This window comes from Gadus macrocephalus, chromosome 13 (assembly GCF_031168955.1).
Source record: "Gadus macrocephalus chromosome 13, ASM3116895v1".
NCBI classification, from domain to species: domain Eukaryota; kingdom Metazoa; phylum Chordata; class Actinopteri; order Gadiformes; family Gadidae; genus Gadus; species Gadus macrocephalus.
In genome coordinates, this window is record NC_082394.1 from 17,047,885 (window position 1) to 17,069,958 (window position 22,074).

General features: G+C 48.1%; 1 protein-coding gene across 1 annotated transcript in view; it reads left to right on the forward strand.

Moving 5' to 3' along the window:
* The window catches only part of mdfi (MyoD family inhibitor), a 23,932-nt gene extending 8,497 nt beyond the window's left edge, over window positions 1-15,435 (forward strand). The window contains exons 3-5 of the mRNA XM_060069562.1: window positions 4,793-4,939; window positions 11,916-12,314; window positions 12,713-15,435. Coding sequence (XP_059925545.1) covers window positions 4,793-4,939; window positions 11,916-12,314; window positions 12,713-12,966 — 800 coding nt within the window. The 3' untranslated portion in view covers window positions 12,967-15,435. The remainder of the gene's footprint in view (window positions 1-4,792; window positions 4,940-11,915; window positions 12,315-12,712) is intronic.
* Window positions 15,436-22,074: the final 6,639 nt, after the last annotated feature.

A 22,074-nucleotide genomic window follows, 5' to 3' on the forward strand; every position in this document is an offset into this window, starting at 1 on the left:
GTTTCAATTGGTTCCAGTCATTATTATCGCCGGCCACAGGGCTACTACTCACTTTGCCCTGCTCCTTCATATAGTCCCAGTTACTTTCGGAGCGTGTCCCGGATGTGTTGCGTGTAATCAGCACGCAACACATCCCCCAGTGGGGGATTTTGCACACCTTGTGAAGTGGAGTTTTGTTGGTATGTGCGTAGGCTGGGTATACATTTCTTTGGCAAAGACATAAATCTAAACTTGTGCTTTTTATTAGTTTTAAACGCCGTGGCAACTCTTCTGTGATCTTCAACATAGTAATCTTTAGCATGTTTGCCACTCTTACCATAATTATACCAGTCTCCGCTGGCCAGTGACTGAATGTTGTGATCTGCTCTGAACCGGGATAGTGTTCTTTTTTTTCTAAGGTCCATTTTCGGAGGGGATACAAGGTCAAGACAAAAAGATGAAGACACAGAGAGAGTACACGAACGCCACGGTATTTGTGTTGAAGTGCGGAGCTCTGTTATATTTGGGAGGAGGAAGATTGCGTGAGAGAGAGGGTTGAGCTTCTCAGACACTTATATTAAACATCACGGTGTGTGGTGCATTTCATATGCAACATCACTCATTTTAACACTCAACCACATGTACTAGCTTCAAGAAAAGTATCGTTGCCATGGGTTACGTCCCCACGCCTTCCTAGGACTCTCAGCCAACAAATTTTTTCCAGATATGTCGGCTCAAATTCCAGCTGAAACAGGGGGTTTACTTCACTTTAAGACACAACCCACACACAACAACACTAGTCATTCACAGTCACACACCCACACATATACACCCACACATCATTTGAGTGGCACTTTGAAGGCAGTCTACGTAGGTGTTGAGGTAGAGGTACGGGTGGGGAGGGGGGCTGTTTGAAAGGCGGCAGGTAAACTCAGTGACTGACACTGAGCCAAAGAGCTTAGTACGGGGCTCTCCGTGTGGACTTCATTCTAAGCCTGCCTTTCCTCCTGAGAGTCACTTATAGGAAGTGTGTGTGTGTGTGTGTGTGTGTGTGTGTGTGTGTGTGTGTGTGTGTGTGTGTGTGTGTGTGTGTGTGTGTGTGTGTGTGTGTGTGTGTGTGTCTGTTTGTGTGAGCAGTCTAGTCCGTGTGTTTGTGCAGAGACATGTGCTTTCGAGTTCCTTTGTGTTCCTGATTCAAATGCCACAAGCTGAAACTGAGAGACTGGAGAACTAAAGGAGGGCTGCTTAGTTCCTTGGTCCCCAAGTTTTTGTTTTAGACTGTTCTTTCAAGTATTGCCTCTGCTGACACATACACACACACACACACACACACACACACACACACACACACACACACACACACACACACACACACACACACACACACACACACACACAAACACAGACACACACTCAGACATGCAAACACAATTGCACACACACATGCACACACTAACAAATTCAATTCAATTCAGTTTATTTATGAAGGGGACAGTGCAAATTAATAAAACACATGATCATACATGGGTTAAAAATGCCAGAATTAGCCAAAAGGCTATTTTTCATCTGTAGTCCCGTAAATACCCGTAAATACACACATGCCCGTAAAGACGCGCACACAATCACAGTCAAACATGCACAAACAAACACACGTATGCAGCCGCACGTGTAAACACACAGCCAGCTCTGTTCTGTGGCTCTTGATTGCTCTGGTCTGATTCGAATTAGAGGCTCATCTTTCTCAGATCTTAGAAATGGCTCTGAGGTCAGGCGGTTTGGTGGTTTGAAGCGGGTGCCAATGCTGGATTGGTAAAAGGCCCTCTTGGATGGTACTGAGGTCTGTTGGGGATGTGTTTAGCTCCAACAATAGTGGTTAAGAGTGTTTACAGAGGGCCGCCCTTCATTTGGAATCACAAACCCTCCACCATTTTAAACAATGGGGCCATTTAGATGGAGTCTGAGGCTTAGAGTTAACGTGAGGGTTAGGTCAGAATGTATGGATGGTTTCACAGATGTTCAGATGGATGGTAGAGCGTTCGAGGGCAGTCAAGACAAACGTGTTCGATGACATTTAAAGGACGATTACAAAGTGAGGAAATACATACATCTGTTAATTGATTAATATTGTTGAAACTGTTGCCCACAGACAGTGTTAGAATGCAAGTGTTGATTAACAACCATGAGTATTCTGAACGGAAAGAAAGATGGGGGAACTTAAGCCATGTGTCAACGCTTCTAGAGAGGACTTTACGACAGTGTCTATACCTTTTTATCCAGACATTAGGCAAGTCATGGATAGAAAAGAGGGAAAAAAAACAATGGTTCAGCCTCACACGCAGGCACACACACACACACACACACACACACACTCATACACAAACACATAGGCACGACACAAGCATCTCCACGCTAGGCATTTGGCAGTACTGTGAAGGGCATCAGTGCTCACTGGTGGCTTTACTTTCTGAGGCTGGCTGATTGAGACTAATGGCTGCAGCCTGTACGACTCCGACAAAACAAGAAAGATGGCTTCCACATGCAGAAGACCAACACACACGGAAGGCAGCCTATGGAGGGAGATTTTACTACATGTGTCAGTGAGATACCATCTATCTGAGTCACAGTAACGCTATAATGCTCTACCAGTGCGCGTGCATATGTGTGTGTGCGTGTGTGTGTGTGTGTGTGTGTGTGTGTGTGTGTGTGTGTGTGTGTGTGTGTGTGTGTGTGTGTGTGTGTGTGTGTGTGTGTGTGTGTGTGTTTAAGAGAATGGAAAAGTAGGAAGCTCTCCCTATTTTATTTGGATCCTGTTTACATCCTCGATGTAGCATACATAGTGCACACAAACGTACACATGTACACGCATACAGCGCTTCGCACGGGCACGCACATACACAGACACACAAATCTCTGGGATATGTTAACACGAGGGAACATGAGCTTTAACAAACATATAGACTCGGATCAAGCAGGGGGGGACACACTGCTCCTCTTCATCAATGCTGGACCACATTGACATAACCAGGGCCTGCAACACATATGGATTTTCCATCACTAATAGTGGTCTTAGTGTTCAGGTGCTGTTTCAACCACAGCTGGTCAGCACTTTCAAGGGATGGCTATGTGAGCACATTTATGTTGAGGATTTAGTATGTTTGTTTAGATGGTTCTGGCTTCATCCAATAGGGCTATGGAAGAAAAAACATCCCCCCCACCACCTTCGTTAAATCTAGCCCAAATAAATTAACATCTTTGTTAGGGTAAAAATACTGTTACGTCTAAAAACGATTGAAAATGAAATGTCGTTTTTAAATGACAGTTATCTCGTCAGTTAAAGCCCATCTCAGTCGTAGGTCCCGTAACAGTCTGTAATTGTGGTCGGGTCGGCAGCGTGAGTTGTACTGAGAATAAACCAGCCAGGGCACAGGAATGGTTGAGGCATCTCCATGTTGATGTACCACCACACATAAACAGCATGGTGTCTGGCCCTCACTCTCTGTGTGTGTGTGTGAGTGTTTGTGTGTGTTTGTGTGTGTGTGTGTGTGTGTGTGTGTGTGTGTGTGTGTGTGTGTGGTGTGTGTGTGTGTGTGTGTGTGTGAACCACAGTAGTGACCAACACACGACCCACAGTAGCGCCTTTGTCTACCGTTCACGTATGCAATGGATGCTTTTCAATGCATCCATACATCCAACATATATGATGGGGGGGTAGGGAGTGCATTGCTCACATGCCCGACAGTGGGTCAGTTCCCGCTATTGTTTGACTCGGTCTGCAAGTGGACGGGACGGTTAAGGTATGCGTTGGTGAGGGGGCGGAGGGGGTGGGGGGGGGGGGGGGGGGGGGAGTGACGGCTCGGTGCCGTGCAGCGAGGACGGGAAAGAAAGTACAGATAGAGAAGTGAGGCAGAGTGAACAGAGTAAATAAACATACCCGGGAAGTGTTGAGCCCTCCTACAGGACGTGGTTTGGCTTACGTGTGCTCAGAGGGTTTTGTGCTTGTGTGTGTGTGTGTGTGTGTGTGTGTGTGTGTGTGTGTGTGTGTGTGTGTTTGTGTAGCTCTGTGGGTGGATGTGTGTGTGCATGTCAGTGTGTGTTTATCAAACCCAGCTGGCTCCCATTTGCCCAGGAATGAGTCTACACTTCTCAGAGGCCCAAGCCTTTAGTGTGTGTGTGTGTGTGTGTGTGTGTGTGTGTGTGTGTGTGTGTGTGTGTGTGTGTGTGTGTGTGTGTGTGTGTGTGTGTGTGTTTGTGTGTGTGTGGGCATTGTTTTCACAAACAGCGCAGCATGGGTCTGTATGCATGGGCCTGTACATCGCAGCAGCTTCATTAGAAGAGAATACTTCACCGTAAAACACCTCCACAAACTTCATATTGAAAGTATTAAAGTATTATTTGTAACGCATGTGCCCCTGTGCACACCCACACACACACACACGCACACGCAGACACACACGGATGGAGACACACACACACACACACACACACCCGTACACACGCACACATACCCACACAATGGCAGCAGGTTTCACAAGCATGCATATATACCCCTTAACAGTCCCAAGGGGTTTGATTTAACTGCTTCCAGATGCACATTCAAGACAAATAGCACACACACACACACACACATTTTAACTCTTCTGCCTTTTTACAAGCAGGCCAGTTCTTTGTTGCCGTCAGCAAAACGACTCGGTATAAATGCATGGTGATGTTGGATGTGGAATGACAGCAGTCAGTTGAGTAGAAGTCAGGCGCTCAGCCCACTCCTGCTACTGTTAATGATGATGTGTGTGCTTATGCTTTTCTGTGTTTCCAGATGTGGCCAATCTTACCTACACTGAGCCCCTCATACTGAGGTCAAAGGTCACTCCGAAGGGGTCGCGAGGAGACGAGGGGGACAATGGCAACAACAACAACAGTCTCTCGCACCCGGATTTTGCCCTACCAAGCACAAGTATTACCTGTTAGTAGACACACACACACACACACACAATGAACTCTTTTTCAATGATCGTGACTATTTTGGTTCCATTACTTTTTTGCCCACCAATGAGTCAGGTTTGCTCAAACTTAAACAAATGCCTTCACACATGCTGAAGAACTAGGTCAGGTGATCACACACACACACACATTGACACACACACACACACACACACGCATACACACCCAGGCATATTTTGGGCTATGTAGGTTAGGTTAGTGTTGAGTGATGTCCTATGGTGATGCAGGAATATGTCTACACCCAACCCTTCACACTTAAACTGAAACACCGTGGCTGCCCTTCTCTGACCTCCCTCATATGCCTCTTCAGCCTCATGCTCACTTTTCCTCTCCTCTGTTATGACTGGAATTGTCAGTGCATCGCTATGGCAACGGTAGGTGAGCTACGCTAGTTGTCTAGTCCCGCCTTTCTTTCTTGGTTCCTCACAGTCCGTGGTTTCTCCACGATAAGACGTCCTGTGCCCTCTGCGTTAGCAGTCCAGCAAGGACTCTGGACATTTTTACACACCGCGTCTGTTTTCTTTACGTCAGCAGCACACAGTCATTTCCTGTAAGAGGTTAGACGACTTGCGCAATCTGTGTGTATAACGATTGATTTAATACAACCCCCCCCCCCCCCCCCCCCCCCACACACACACACACACACATACACACATACAATCACACATGGATCTCAAAATAGTAAGGAAAACTCATTAGATCCTTCTACTCTCCCGTGGAGTGCTGAACCGCACACAGCTCTCATGAACCTCTGGTCCTCCACCCGTACTCCCAAAACTCCCGCTGGACCAGTCCCGTATCTGCCTGCACGGCTATGGCCCTCCCTGTCGGGCACTTCAATAACAGCACACCCCTGTTTGCTTTCATTGGGTGTCTGTCCACTCCACCCCCTTCTCTCTCTCTCTCTCTCTCTCTCTCTCTCTCTCTCTCTCTCTCTCTCTCTCTCTCTCTCTCTTTCTCTTTCTCTCTTTCTTTATCACTCTCTCTCTCAAAATGTGGACTGATACCAATCCCCACTGTTAAATCCAAATGTTACACAATCTCTTATTCCTATTATACTACACTATATATATTACAATATATTTGCTTTAATCGTAAAATAAAGAACTTCTTCTTATCTAAACACTTTCCTCAACCGGGTCTACATTGCGCCAATGTTTGGACGGGGATAACGACGGAGCCATCTTGGATAATGGCTTGACCAAAAAAAAAAGCCTTGTTTGAGCGGGTCAGAGCATGACTCACAAAGAGTGAGGATCACTTTTAAAAGGTCAACTTCAGAACAAAACTCTTCCAGCTTTGAAGCCAGCTTTGAAGGAAGGACAGCGTAAGGGAAAGACATGATGGATTAAAATAGGAACAGAAAGACAAGTGGTAGGTGGAGTCAGCTGACATGTGAGCACGTGTGGCTATGAGCTTTCCCGGAATCATGGGCAGAACACATATGAGCGCCCACACACACACACACACACGCAAACACACACACACACACACACACACACACACACACACACACACACACACACACACACACACACACACACACACACTCACACACACATCCTAACAGCTATATTGCAGTAACTGGATAACAAGGAGTTCCTGGCAGGAAGTAGCTATGTAGGTGAACGTTTTTGCTGTTTCTTTGCGTTACTAAGACTACACCTACGTCTGAACTCCCTATCTCCCTCAAGCACTCTCTCTCTCTCGCGCTCTCTAGCCCTCTCCCCCATTCCCTAGTTCATTCTCACTAGCGCACTTTTTCATTTTACATCCTTATAAAATCCTCAGACACCAGCAGCATTACATGTGGAGCAGGGTGAGAGAGTTACACAATGACACATGGACAAAATGTACAATCATTTTCACTGATCCCCCCTAGCCTCTCTCGCTCTCTCGCCTTCTCTGTTGCTCTCTCTCTCTCTCGCTCTCTCGCTCTCGCTTTCGCTCTCTCTCTCTCTCTCTCTCCCTCTCCCTCTCTCTCTCTCTCTCTCTCTCTCTCTCTCTCTCTCTCCATCTGTGTCCATTCTAGTTCCATGGCCCCTCCTTCATCCATAGCTTCCTTTCCTGTTGGCTTACGCAATCTTCCATATGTTTTTGGAAGGGGCTTCAAGCTGAATCCAACACTCTGTGTGCACCTCAACCCACATTTCACTTCTCTGAATACGTGGAGACATGTACCGCCCTAGGTCCGCACGTCTGTGTGCATACCTGGCGCTCGCTTTGACCCAGACTTGTCTGTCTTTCTGACTCGTACGTCATGGGTTAACCCACCGCTGCCGTGCACGCAGTCTCTCTACGTAGTCTGCGTCTGAGGATTGAAGTTGGCATCTGTTTCTCTGGTTAAAACAGAACGTCACAAGATATAAAGTAGCAGTGACCTCAGATTTCGTATGAGATCACTGGTGTGTGACATTGTTATAGGAACTGTGGTATGTTTGCATGTCTGTGTGTGTGTGTGTGTGTGTGTGTGCGTGCGTGTGATTGTGTGCTGCTTCGAGGAAACAGAAGCAAAAACAAAGATTTTCTCATACCCTCTGTCTTGCAGTGATGATGACATCATGGCTATAGCATGTGTCCTGCCCGGGCTCTTGTGACAAGCTGTCTGCTAATGCACAGGAAGGGCAGCATGTGTGTGTGAGTATGTGTGTTTGTGAGTGTGAGTGTGTGTGTGTGTGTGTGAGTGTGTGTGTGTGTGTGTGTGTGTGTGTGTGTGTGTGTGTGTGTGTGTGTGTGAGTTTGTGTGGTGCCTGCGTACGTACATGTGTGCGCCTGCCTTCCTTGTATGCCTGTGTGTGCGCGTGCGTGCACGGTTTGTGTCTAAACGAAAATGCATGCAAGTTCCCAACACGCCACATGGGAAGAAATCAGCACGCCTTTATTTGTTGATGTCTCCTTGGGCCGTTGTGTCAGTGATGTCATCAACACAGCGCCCTCATAAAGCCTCACCAGCCCCCTCTGCCCTGTAATCACAGCTTGGCTCGCAGCTTGTTGCTGTTGTGCTTCCTCTTGGAAGTATGCCAGTGGGCTAACATGAACAATAACATGCCCACTCGCATGTCGGCAGCTGTGTCTGTGTGAGAGATGTGTTAATGCTGCCTCGCTACCAGCAAACCTCTGTTTTTTGTGGTGTTTGTGTTTGTGATGAGGCCGGCGGTGTTGGTGTGTGGGAAACAGGACTGGGGCATATCATTTAATTAGAGCCATACTGGGGAGGCTTCTGTTCCAGCTGTCTCACCCTGTGTCTCTGCAGATGATCTCACTCTCTTTTACCCTGCTTTTGCTTAGTCATGCACACGCGCACGCATGCACACACGCCATCACTGACAGACACAAACAAAAGCCGACACACGCAGGCTCACACGCACACCATCATTCACTCCTTCATTACTTTATTGCTTTTGAGTCAGCGCAAACTGACTGGACAGAATACTCTGGCACTCTCTCTGGGGATAGTTAGCCGACTGTAAGAAAAATAAGAAACAAGTCATGGTTATTAAAATCGAATTGCCATTTTGTCTCAAATAGGCTATATTCTAAGATGGATGGTGTACCATCGTTGGTAATGGATGGATGAATAGCTGCAGTGCTCCCAAATGTAACTGATGACTCACTCTAACCAAAGAGAGACAGACAGCAGTCTGACGGGCTGCTGTGGGATCAGTGTGTGTGTGTGTGTGTGTGTGTGTGTGTGTGTGTGTGTGTGTGTGTGTGTGTGTGTGTGTGTGTGTGTGTGTGTGTGTGTGTGTGTATGTGTGTCATGCAGTGTGGACTCCAGGCTTGTCGATGGAGGGAGGGCTCTGGGGTGGGGCGGGCTGGGGGGGTTTCTGAGGTACAGACTAAGTCGCAACACAGTCTATTGTGTGAGACTGTGCTGTGAGTCATCCTCCACCAGAGGCTAGGTGCGGAGGACTGGGTGTGTGTGTGTGTGTGTATGTGTGTGTGTGTGTGTGTGTGTGTGTGTGTGTGTGTGTGTGTGTGTGTGTGTGTGTGAAGCAGACAAGTGTAAGTACAGGGTGAACGCTGGCTGGGAGACACAGTAGGGAGGAGGCCCAGGGAGGAGGCTGGGAGGGGGGGAGGACCAGGAGAGGGGAGGGCCAGCGAGCCAGAGGTGGGGCAGAGGTGAGCAGCACCGTGGCAGGCCCAGGATGACTCATTCGGCTTGCTTAGTGGCCAGACACATCTGTGTGTTTGTGCACGTGCACAGGCACGTGCACAAACACATACATGCACACACACACACACACACACACACACACACACACACACACACACACACACACACACACACACACACACACACACACACACACACACACACACACACACACACACTAGGGTGCAGGCAATAGGCCCCCCTCTGGCCAACACTAACAAAGCTGTTTCTACTCTGCTCTCTATACTTCCCTCACCCTGTGCTCCGCTGTTTCTGCTGATGTCTCCCTTGCCCCGCTACCTTTCTCTCCTTTAATTTCCTGTCTCTCTTTATCTCTGTCCCTTGCCCCCCCCATATCTATTTTCTGTCTGTATGAGTATGTCTGTGAGTCTATGTGTGTCTGTCCATGTGTTAGTGTGTCAGTCTGTGTGTGTGTGTGTGTGTGTGTGTGTGTGTGTGTGTGTGTGTGTGTGTGTGTGTGTGTGTGTGTGTGTGTGTGTGTGTGTGTGTGTGTGTGTCTATGTGTGTGCTTGTGTGCGTGTGAGTGTGTGTGTATGTGCAATATGTGTTTGTGGTCAGCCAGTCCCAATCATACTGGCCCAACATTTAGCCCTTTATTTGTTGTTATTTTTAGCTTGCAGCCTGTGCTGAATCACTGCTTGTGAGTCATCCCCTCATACACCCCTCTGGACCAAACTATTCACCGCTCCCTCTCACTTCTTTCTCCTCTCTCTCCATCGCCTTTTTTACCTGCTTCCATGCAGACAAAGAGGCCATTGTGTGTGTATATTATTAGAGATTGAGTGTGTGTATGTGTATCTGTGTGTGTGTGTGTGTGTGTGTGTGTGTGTGTGTGTGTGTGTGTGTGTGCGTGCGCGCGCGTGCGTGCGTGCGTGTGTGTGTGTGTGTGTGAGATAGGGAGTGGTCAATGTATGTTTATGAGCAGACTGTGTGACACCTCATCTGTGTGACACCTCAAAAGTCATATCCCTGACTTTTTCTGTCTATCCGTCCATCATTCCGTCACTCCGTCAATCTTTCTGTCCGTACAACTCTCTGCTGTCTATCTGTCTTTCTTTCTGTCTGTCTGTACGATCCATTTATTTTTTTTGTCAACATGAGTACAGATACCTACTCCATGAAAACAGATATGCATGTAGGCTGCTGCAGACGCATTCAAGGCTGTGAAATCCTCTGCCAGAATCTCTGCTTCTTCGCCGCAGAAATGAAAATGTCCCAGAGTCTACAGGAACCCAAAACACTAAGACGCATCGACCTTTACTCTGACTCCCCCACCGAAGTCAAAACTGTTCTCGAGTTGGAGGGAAGGGAAGGAGAAGAGGGTGGAGCATATCACTGTTTCAGGACAAGAAAAGCACGGGATGCGTATAACCTATTAGCATGTTTACAATCGCTTACGCACGCGCATCTCCGAGCGCCCCTCGCCGAGGGCCAAACATCTGGAGCAGTGTTAGAGGAGGCGGAGTGAAAGAATATTCTATAATACTGGATTGGTTGTGTGGCTGTGGCCGCTGGCCAATCAAAACACGGCTGGTCAGGTTATCTGTCTTTGAGTGGTTATTGAATGTTTTTATTCCGGCTGTAGTCGGTGCTCTATTCCGGACCACCGCACGTTTAACCTCGGGTTAAAATGTGTGTGTGTGTGTGTGTGTGTGTGTGTGTGTCTGTGAGACTGTGTGTGTGTGTGTGCGTGCGTGCGCGCTCGCGGGTGTGTTTGTGTACGCACGTGTTACTCTGTGTGTATGTGTATTGGTATGTTTGTGTTTGTGTGTGTGTCTGTGTGTGCACACACGGATGTGTTCATGTGTGCACATGTGTGTGTGTCCGTTAAGCCGTCACCGTACCTCGAGACATCTGTGATTTCAGGTTGGGGAAATATTTAGGGCCTCAAAAGGATGGTATTAAATACTATAATAATATATCAAAAGCAGGCCTCCATCTGACTCCGCTGTCCTGATGGGGCTGTGTGTTTGAGTTGGCAGCGTCAGGAAGGTTTTACTGCCCCATTCGCTCTCGAAATGTAATTAGCGCGTGATGGAACTTGAAGGTAAAATATACCAAGTGGTATACACCGCCTTGCCAAGATTAATGGGCATTGTGTGTGTGTGTGTGTGTGTGTGTGTGTGTGTGTGTGTGTGTGTGTGTGTGTGTGTGTGTGTGTGTGTGTGTGTGTGTGTGTGTGTGTGTGTGTGTACACACGTGCGTGTGGTCTCATGTCCTTGTGTCAAAGGCATAGTTTGCCTTCCAAACCCGGTATGTTGAAAATGTACTAATCTTTCTTATTGTTCACTGTCCCTTTCTGTCCTCAATGCGATGTCTACAAATCTAGGCGTGCAGGGTCAAAAGTTTGACCCCCCGACCCGACGCACAGACTCACACACACATGTACATACACACATGCCCACAAGAGAAAGAGGGGCCTTATTCTGCTCTCTAAGCACTGAAGCAGCTGACCTCAGAGGTCTGCCCACGTTATGCACACAGGGAGGGCCCGCGAGAACAGACATGCTCGCCTTCCTCCTCCCGTCTGCTGCACATAATCCCCCAGACACACCGCCTTACACACACACAAACACTGAGCCACACTCGCACCATATCGCTCCTTCATCTAGTTAGCCCTTTAGATGCTTGTATCCAAAGCGATGTATGGTGAACTCGGATGACATGACAGAGCAGCTACGGTCCAGGCATCCGGCCCGAGGAGGGAGGACACGTACTGGACCGGCGCTTCAGTCCTCCTGTTCTCCGTCCTCCACCGCAGGTCAGCCGGCGGCCCGCTCCACACCCCTGCACCCCGCGCAGCCGTGCCGAACGCAGCCCGGCGGCCAGCCCCGCGGCGGAACCAAGCCCCACAAGCACACGCACTCCTCCGCCTCCTCCGCCTCGCAGCCACACTGTCAGCACCACAGCCACCAGCACCACCCGCCCTACACGCACACGCGCCAGGGCAACGGCGCGGGCCGCGGCGGCGGCTCCCACGACCGGCCCAAGCTGGGCTCCCTGCCGCGGGGGGGCTCGTCCACCTCGTCCTCCTCCTCGGGGGGGCCCCGGCACACCAAGAGGCTGCAGTCGGACCCCTCCATCGCCTCGCACAGCAGCAAGCGCAGCAAGGGCAGCTCCAACGGCAACAGCTCGCAGATCCCCACTGAGGCCCAGGACGGTGAGGGCGGACCCCCGGCTGCCTGGGGGAGGGAGAGGGGCCGTGGGACAGCTTTGGCTGATAGGCAATACTCCTAGTTCAGATAAATAATTATTTCATACCGGATCTGAAGCGTATATTAGTCCAAAATGAACGCACATCAATCATTTGTTTTATGGATTCCAGACATACATCTGTCGTGACAATTTTTGACGTTTGTTGTTTCGCTGTAAGAATGTTGTTAATACACTTGCAATGTAGCCCTAATACCATGATGCAACAAACGAATGCTTTGCTAGGGACGAGTTTTTGGTGACACAATTCAAAACACGAAACAGTAACCCCTTGTGTATCTGAACCGCAAGTGACCCATCCCTCACGGCCCCCTCCCTGTGTCCACCCCCCACCCCCTCCTCCAGACTGCTGCGTGCACTGTATCCTGGCCTGCCTGTTCTGCGAGTTCCTCACCCTGTGCAACATCGTGCTCAACTGCGCCACCTGCGGCTCCTGCTCCGGCGACGACTCCTGCTTCTGCTGCTGCTGCGCCTCCGAGGAGTGCGGCGACTGCGAGCTGCCGTGCGACATGGACTGCGGCATCATCGACGCCTGCTGCGAGTCCGCCGACTGCCTGGAGATCTGCATGGAGTGCTGCGGCCTCTGCTTCTCCTCCTGAGGGCCGGCTCGGGCCGGTCGGAGGGGGGCCCGGGCGCGTCACGCCGGGGGAAACAACCGCAAGCGGCGCCAGGGGCGCGATCTCCTTGTTGATTTGCTGTCGTCGGGGGGGCGGGCCGGCGGGACTCGGAGGGACTGGACAGCCTGGGTGATGACCGCAGAGCTTGCTTTAAACAGGGTAACGGGCGCCGCAGAACTGAGCTGCCCGCTGGAGGCGGTCGCCAGTGCTGAACGTCTTCGTCTTCTTCTTCTTCTTCTTCTTCTTCTTCTTCTTCTATTGCTCGGTGTGTCGAAGGAGCAGCAGTCTCCCTCCTTCTCCCCCGGGGCACGTTGGGATTCAGCTGGGGTTCTTAGGCGCGTCCGTCCGTCCATCCGTCCGTCCATCCATCATTCTGTTTGTCATCCGGCTCATGCACGGCGGAGTGTGTGTGTGTGTGTGTGTGTGTGTGTGTGTGTCTGCGTGTGTGGACAGGGCCGCTGGACCCAGACTGGATGGGCTCTTATTAAAACGGAGCCCCTTGTGCCCACTGAATGACTGGAGTTCCCCAAGCATGAAAAACGACCTCCAAAAGGCAAATGAGAAAATAGCTCCATTTAACCGGATTTGAGTGTTTCTGCAGATAAGAGCTGGGGCGTAATGGGAAAGAATGGACGCTCAGATCTCCCCGTCGAACTGTAGTCTGTCCTTGGCAAGGTTAACGTCTTTCAGTGTTTTTTTTAATATGCAGGGCACCGCGCCCACGTGGAGGATACGGTGTCCACGGCTGTCCATTGCCCCCCTTCCCCCCCTCGTTTCCGTCACTCAATCCGAGGGGACACTGTTGGTGGCTAGTGGCAATATTACACAAACATTCCTTTTTTTATGAAACACCTCAAGGATTTATGGAGAGGGATGACAACGAAACAGGATCATGTTTGTCCTGGAGATGGGTTCAGACGGGAAAAATATATGTAGACACAAAACCTTTGGGACATTGACTACAACAATTGGATGATTTCAGTCTTGGACAATTCCTTTTTTTTTGTCAAATCTCACACAGTTGCTTACCGAAAATCTCAGCCTGTATGGATTCAGCCTTGTTGTTTTATTTAGTTAGTTAGACATTTTGGTGAGGGACCTGTGCTGTTAAAATCCATATTTCTATGCAGCGTTAAGAGAAACTGGAAAGCTTACATCTCTTGAGGAATACATTCCATGAATATTTGACATTGCTATGTGAACAAAGAGACCTCGGCTTTATCCGAAGGCCCGTCGATTTTATGCCTTTTACCAAATCTCTATTAATCCTTGTTTTATAGATTTTAGTTTAGATTTTTACATTCCTCCTGTAATGTGAAAATCACATTTCTGTGTTATCAGGTTTGGCAGGTCTCTCCGCAAAAGCAGCCTTCTCACAAGATCTAATTGAATTCCCTGAGTGAAAGTCTTGCAATATTATGCAAAGTAAGATCCATGGGCTTGTGAATGAATGTTATTTTTTTTGTGATAACAGGGCTCAAATTCTCGCATGCTTAGACGCATCCTCCAACCTAGTACCTCTTAAGATATCACTCAGATCTGGTATGCATTTTAAACGGACTTGATACAAATCTCTCCATACTGTTCGCCGAATTCTTTCTGTAAAAACCTCCGTTTCAAGTTCCAGAATTATATGTAGGCGATATAGTATTTCACTATACACCTCTAAGAATCATAATGACTTTAGACATCACATACATTGTGGTTTGATACACATGCACAAATATTGTCATCCGATCATCATACTGGATACACAAAACAACACAAAACAATAACTGGACATCTTTTGTAAAACCCAGTAGAAAACCCAATGCAATTGTTCTAGCTTACATTTTTCACATTTCTTACACCTTTGGTCATGAATCACAGGAAAAACACTGACAAACAGTCCTGGAAAATCCTGGAAAATTGTGCAATCTTCAATAGTTATGAATGAAGGGAGAAGGAGACAAAGACCCTGTTATTGGACAGGAGTATAAATATGCAATAATGTTACGTGTGATTTGATTGGCTTAGATGCCAGCTATGTGTCAAAGGTTACACCATCCCTAATGTGCCAACATCTCAGTCAATTTGTATCTGTAATATTTAGATTAGTATCTAGTCATTGTTATTTTCAGTATTTTCCATATTCAGTATTTCTTCTTTATTTTTGTTATTGTGAATTCCATCAAAGGTCATTGGAAAATTTCAAAGTTATCAATGGTTTCCCTCTAAATTTAGCACCCCATTTTGTAATGCAACTCAGAGAGCATGTGGAAGTGCCGGTTGCTCTTCTATTAAGACGTTCCAACTAGCCTTGATGATCCTCTGTCTTACTAGTCCATGATGTGTCATCTTGTTTACACTGTCCCCAAGTATCGCAATTCCCCTTTGCTCTCCTGGATGTTACAGCTGAACTGTTTTATCTCATTTGGAATAAATAATGTGAAGACTAGTGTATACATAAAACACTGGTGTTGAGACCTCCTTTTTTTTTAAATGCTGTTATCCCCTTGGCTAACTCTTTAGTAGTCTGTAATTTATCATAGCACCATTGATGTAGTATAGCGATCTGTTAGACATTACACGCACATTTTAAATTGTGGGAAGGTTTAAGCATCAAAACAAATATGAGCAATCGTATTTTAAAATATTTCATTCATAAGGTTTTAATACAATGTCTCGACTCCACATCTGGACAAAATACACATCAGCTAACAGAGCATTTATGTTGCCAGGTTCTGATAAGGTCTTTGTTTATGATTATGTCATCTGAGATGGTTTTAATTTAGCAAAGAGAAAGCTTAGTAATGTTCAAACTGGTGTTCACGTCAAACGCATTTGGGGAGATTAGCCACTGACCTGTACAAATTATTTCTAAATTGACATATAGAAAGCAACCATGTGAATCTCTCATTATATATTGTCTGTGCTTTCAAAAACTTGGCCGCGCTAAATTTCAAGTTTCATTGTTTTTATTTCTTGAATAATCCCTGCATAAAGTCTCATCACATGCTATTGCAGTTCTCTCAGATATCCCACCAGCCTAGTTGTGTTTGAGCTGAGTTAAAGAGACACAGAGAGAGAGAGAGAGAGAGAGAGAGAGAGAGAGAGAGAGAGAGAGAGAGAGAGAGAGAGAGAGAGAGAGAGAGAGATGGAGAGAGAGAGAGAGAGGGAGAGAGAGAGAGAGAGAGAGAGAGAGAGAGAGAGAGAGAGATAGAGAGACAGAGAGAGAGAGAGGGGGGGGGGATAAAATGTGGGAATAGCAAAAGCAACAACTGTGGCTCATGCAGAGCAGAGTTTCTGTAATGTGTTTTTTAAAGGGCTGCCAAAGTCGTTGAGCAGGAATGCTTGTTCAGGCCAATATATCAACGTGCAGAGAAAGCACTGGGGACGCCTTTCTGCTCCAGATCAGCTCCTCGGTCGGCCTCGCTCTTTAATCCTTCTTTGCGGTCTTTTTTTTTTCTTCGTCTTTATTGGGAATCAGATATTATTTGGCTTCTTCAGGCTCAGGAGAAATCCTGAACCATCTGTGTATGCATGTATGTGTGTGTGTGTGTGTGTGTCTGTGGTTCCTTCTGTGTGTGTCTGAATGTGTGTGTGTGTGTGTGTGTGTGTGTTATATGTTTATTTGTGATTTGTGTACGCACACGAGGCGTTGGCGTATTGATGAGGCGTTGGCGTATTGATATCCCCTCGCTCTGTGTAGAGGTCAATAACAAGAGACCCACTGTATTGACTTCGGCTAATGGCTTTATTGGCAGGGATCATCAACTGGGCTCGTATGTGTGTGTGTGTGTGTGTGTGTGTGTGTGTGTGTGTGTGTGTGTGTGTGTGTGTGTGTGTGGGTACGCTGGTGTGCTTGTGTGTGTATGAACACTGTGCGTTTGTGTGTGTGTGTGTGTGTGTGTGTGTGTGTGTGTGTGCAGGCTTATATGTGTGCGTGTATGCGTGCTTGCATGTGTGTGTGCGTGTGTGTGTGTGTGTGTGTGTGTGTGTGTGCATGTGTGTGTGTGTGGCTCTCTTTCAGGGGACAGAGAAAGGGATGCTGTGGCTCAGAGATCCATGGGTCAGACAGAGGGTTGATTGAAGGCCGTGTCCGTGGGAGTGGACAGACAGAGGGCAGAAGGACAGGGGGACCAGCTGCCAATGTTTTGGAGTGAGCCACACCGGTGATGGTGTTCACCCACACCTCTTCTGTCACGTTTGCAGATGCAATGCAAAGCTCACAACAGCAAAGATGCACGTAAAGAAACATGCCCCACACACCGACCCACTGCACAGCCACGGCACACGCACACGTACAGACACGCGAACGCGCGCGCGCGCACACACTTAATGAATCATAAACGACACACGCACTCCCTGCAGACATTTTGCCATGCACAAAGCGGGCACAGGGGACAAGTGGCTTTTGAATATTAACCAATGAATTACAAAGGCTGCATTCTAATGGAGGTGATGGGGTCACACGCTGGGATGGGAATCATAAATTAATACGAGCCTTGACATGACAAGCCACGTGCCTGTGCCTCCACCAAATACAGCTCTGCCCTTCCATCAGTGGAACCAGAGACACATAGAGGGGGAAATACTCTCTTTATTATTAATACCCAGGTCAATGGAAAGCACCCAGCAACACAGAGCCCATACAATATAGTGGATTCTTTACCCACGGCGACTATTGTAGTGGCTCGCGACGGCGGGACCGTGGGCGGCGGGGAGAATGTATGGGCCCTGTGATTGAAGTGTCGACGAGCGACCTTGGTCTCAGCGCACGCTTATTTAGCTTGGAGTTTTTAATCCATGGAAATCTGGGGGCTTTTCAGCCACCTTCTGCGCTGACCTGCAACAGTCTTTGTGTCGCGACGGCACCAGCGGAAAACAAATACATCATTAACATGTTGCACATTTCCAGACGCTGTGTTTGTCATCTTCAGGACAGAATGCTATAGGCTAGTGTGTGTGTCGTAGTGTACCATGTTTAGAGTACCATGTTTAGAGGTCGTTCATGCGACCACTTCACGTATAGGAGTGCAGCGTGGATGGAGAGCGGAGCGTTGAGCGACAACACAAAGAAGCAGAGACCACAAGCAGGGCTGGGCCCAATGTTAACAACACGAGTCACATAAAATAGACTGACCCCGGTCACCTCTGGTAACCGTCTGAACTCAAGTTGAATACATGCGCTGTCCTCAATGTTTTGTATACAAGCTCTTAAATTGACCTTAAGGCCCAATCCCATTTCTTCCCCTTACCCCTCCCCCTTGTTGTGAAGGGCTAAGGGGAAGGGGGAAGGGGTAGAAATGGGATTGGGCCTTAGTAAAGTCATGTGCTACTAAGATGTGCAGTAGCCTTTATGTTAATCATTTATAGAAATATATAATCTATTTTATATATGTCTTGCTCAATGTGGCCTTCCACACTAAACTCACGCACAGAACAAGAAAACAATCTCCAAGAGCAATTGGAAAATCCAAAAGTACCAGTAAACAGAAAGATATCGCGAAGTATACATTTGTTTTTTAAAAAACGGAATGCACTACCTATTACACTGTCAATTAAGATCTCGAGTTATCCCACATAAATCAACTTTGAATGAAGAGACCTGCAAAGTGAATACATAACACTTAAAGAAAAGAAGATTTAGTGGAATTGCGAGGGCTCTTTATCTATTACAGTGTGCAGCACTGTTTTACAATAAGTCAGACCAAACCGAGGATTGGTGGCGCAGAGACAAGTTTGGCTCAGCAACAAAAATGTGTGTGTACTGTATCGAGTTACTGCTTCTGCAGGACTCCTGCGGGAACCACAGCCCAGTGGGCTCCTGTACAGTGCAGTGTCTATGGCGCACAAACGCACGCACACACACACACACACACACACACACACACACACACGCACACACACACACACGCACACACACACACGCACACACACACACACACACACACACACACACACACCACACACACACACACACACACACACACGCGCACACACACACACACACACACACGCACACAACCGTGGCAGGATGGAGACGTTTGTTTCTCCTCTGCTCTCACGGAAGCTCCGGAGGAGTGGGCGGGACCCATTCAGGAGTTTGGATACTTGACCGCTTCAGCTCCATGAAATCTCCCCGTAGCATCTGATTGATGCTGGGGCCAGTGAGCGGAGACCGATCGAAGGGAAGGATTTTGTCGCACGGTGCGCCAGGACTTTAAGATATATCATGTCTCATTGGGGAAGGGACAGGGAAAAGCAATTTAAACTTGTACCTTTTGCTAAAAGTGCCGTGCGTGAATCGGTGTTTTCGTTACAAAGATCATTCTCCGTGTTACCGTCAAGCCCTCCCTCCCCCCGCCGCCTCCCAGCCTTGCTGTGTCACGGCGATACATCTTTCGTACAGTGATGATGACAGATAGATTAATCTAGCCATCCAGTCCCACGCTGGTGCGAGAGCTCGGTTGGATAATAAATCACTGATAATCAGTGTATAGATCTAGCCCCAACACTCACAGAAGGACGAATATTTCTTTGGTTTGCTAAAGGCCAGATGCTGAGTTGTGCATTTGAAAGACTTTATTCATTTTTTGCTAAAGGAGATATCAACTAATCCGTTTGAGATGAAGTTTGAAGTCAGTTAGAGGTATGTCAGGCTTTTCTCGCTTCCTAGCCTGGATTCAGGCTACACATTGCCAATGTGTGTGTTTTTGAGGGTTAATTGTATTTGTGCATTTTGCTGAAAAAAACACAAAAGGAAAAAACAAACAGTGAGTCAAGGAGAAGGAGGAAAATAGAAACTCGGAGCGGGAAAGTTATTTGTAACTGGTGGGTTTTTAGTCACAAAAAAGCCAAACAACAACAAAAAAACACATGCAATCCCACATCTCCAGCCACAAATACTCAAGCAAAGTTCAACCACAACCATAACTTCAACCCTGCCATAACTGGAAGCAAATGTAAACCAAATGTCGAAATCAACGAGAGGTGATTAAAAATACTTTTATTTATTCCAGCTGCTTGTGAATTCAGCCTTTAAGTAGGAGAAAGGAATACAATGAAGAACGACACAACAGAAAAGAAGAAACTATGGAACTGATTTAAGATGGGAAGCTACTACTGAATAAATGCATAACAAATCTATGTGAGCTGTGAACATCACCCACATGCACTTAAATGTGCACATACCTACTAGGGAGAAACCAAAATAATAAAATAGAGGTGGCATTGGCCTTGTTTTATTTTTCTCTCTCTCTCTCGCTCTCTCTCTCTCTCTCTCTCTCTCTCTCTCTCTCTCTCTCTCTCTCTCTCTCTCTCCCTCTCTCTCTCTCTCTTTCTCTCTCTCTCTTCCTCTCTCTATTGTTGTACCTCTTTCCCTCTCACTCACACTCTCCTCCCTCCCTCTCACTATCTATCGCCTCTCTCTCCCTATCTCTAGTTCTCTTTACTTCACTCTCTTGATTTCTGTCTCTCTCTCTCTCTCTCTCTCTCTCTCTCTCTCTCCCTCTCCCTCTCCCTCTCTCTCTCTCTCTCTCTCTCTCTCTCTCTGTCTGACTCTCTCTCAGAGCAGGGCCCCGGTTTGTGTCAGACAGGGGAGGTCCATACACTGCAGACACTGCCACTTATGATCTGGCTTTCATCTGGCTGGGTGGCTATGCCTGTTAGCAACGTACTAGCTCCACTCGGCTAACAAAGTGCGGCTGTTGTTACTGTAATAGGGCTGTTGTCTCTCTTTGTTGTGATTTTGTCGGGGTTTTTAATGACACAATGAAATGTGTCTGTGTCATAACTGTTACTCATTCACGATTGTGATTGATAAAAAAAATAATCCTTTCTTTGCGTCATTGCATCACAAAACCAGGTGGCTGTCCAAAAAATGTCCAAAAAACAACAACAACAACGACAACAACAACAACAACCACGATGAACCCCTGCACGATCAAAGGGCCGCAGCGGGGGGAGGGGGGGGGGGTGGCCGCGGGGGACGGAGGTAGATTAGCGGAGGGAAAGCGATGAAAGTACACCGAGCGGTGAGACGGGGAGGGGGGCGGGCCGCGGCGCGGCTCCCTGCAGGCTTTTAAGGGTCGGTGTTATGCAACCCCTGCTGGAGCGCTGCCCGGGGCCCCCCGCCGGCCCCCCCGCCGGCCCCCGCCCGTCCTGCTGACGTGGTCCGGCGAGGGGGGGGCAGGAAGCAGGACCGCCGAGGTGTGGCAAGGGGAGGGGCGCCCCGGAGCCTTTTGTTGTTTTTGTTTTTTTTTGGTGGGGGGGGGGGCTAAATTAAACACATCTGCATCCTGGAGAGAAAAAACAAGAGATCCGAACCTTCCCTCTTAAAAAGACAACCAAAAGGTCCCGGCCTCCTTCTTGCTGTAAAGCAGAAGAACAAACGTTGCCATCAAACGGCGTTTCCCGGCCCCAGAGCCTCTCCGTGTTGACATTGTTCTCCTCCTCCTCGTTTAACGCCATATTCCACATCCTCCCTCTCTCCCCCTCCTTCCCCGAAACCTCCGTCTGCAACCCGTGTGCCTGTTCCTGCACATTGGCTGATCCGTGGGGCCTGATAAAAAGGTGGATTTCACCATGGGTAACCTCACATAATACTGATTTATTTGTTTTCATTCAGTGCGGAGGCATGAGCTCAGAGGAGGGGACGGCCTGAGGAGTGAACGGGGGGCCGGCCGGAGCGGCCCCCGGCAGAACGCGGTGGACCTGCGGCGGTTCGAGAGCGCTCGGCACACGCTTGTGTAGATATGTGTGTGTGGGTGTCAAGTGCGTATGTGCATGTATGTGTGTGTGGGCGTGTGTGTGCGTGCGTGTGTGTGTGTGGCTGTGTGTTGTGTGTCTGTTCGTGTGTGTGTGTGTGTGTGTGTTCTGGTCAGACAGGCAGTTGGCAGGCCACACAAAAACAGGCTCCTGTTTGAGTCCCGCTGACTCATGCCACCCTATGCAAACAGGGAGCACAGACCAGAGCCTTGTCCTCACACACACACACACACACACACACACACACACACACACACAGAGTGAGAGAGAGAGACACACACACACATAAACATACAAACAAACACACAAACACACACCTTAACTCACGCAAGCACGTGC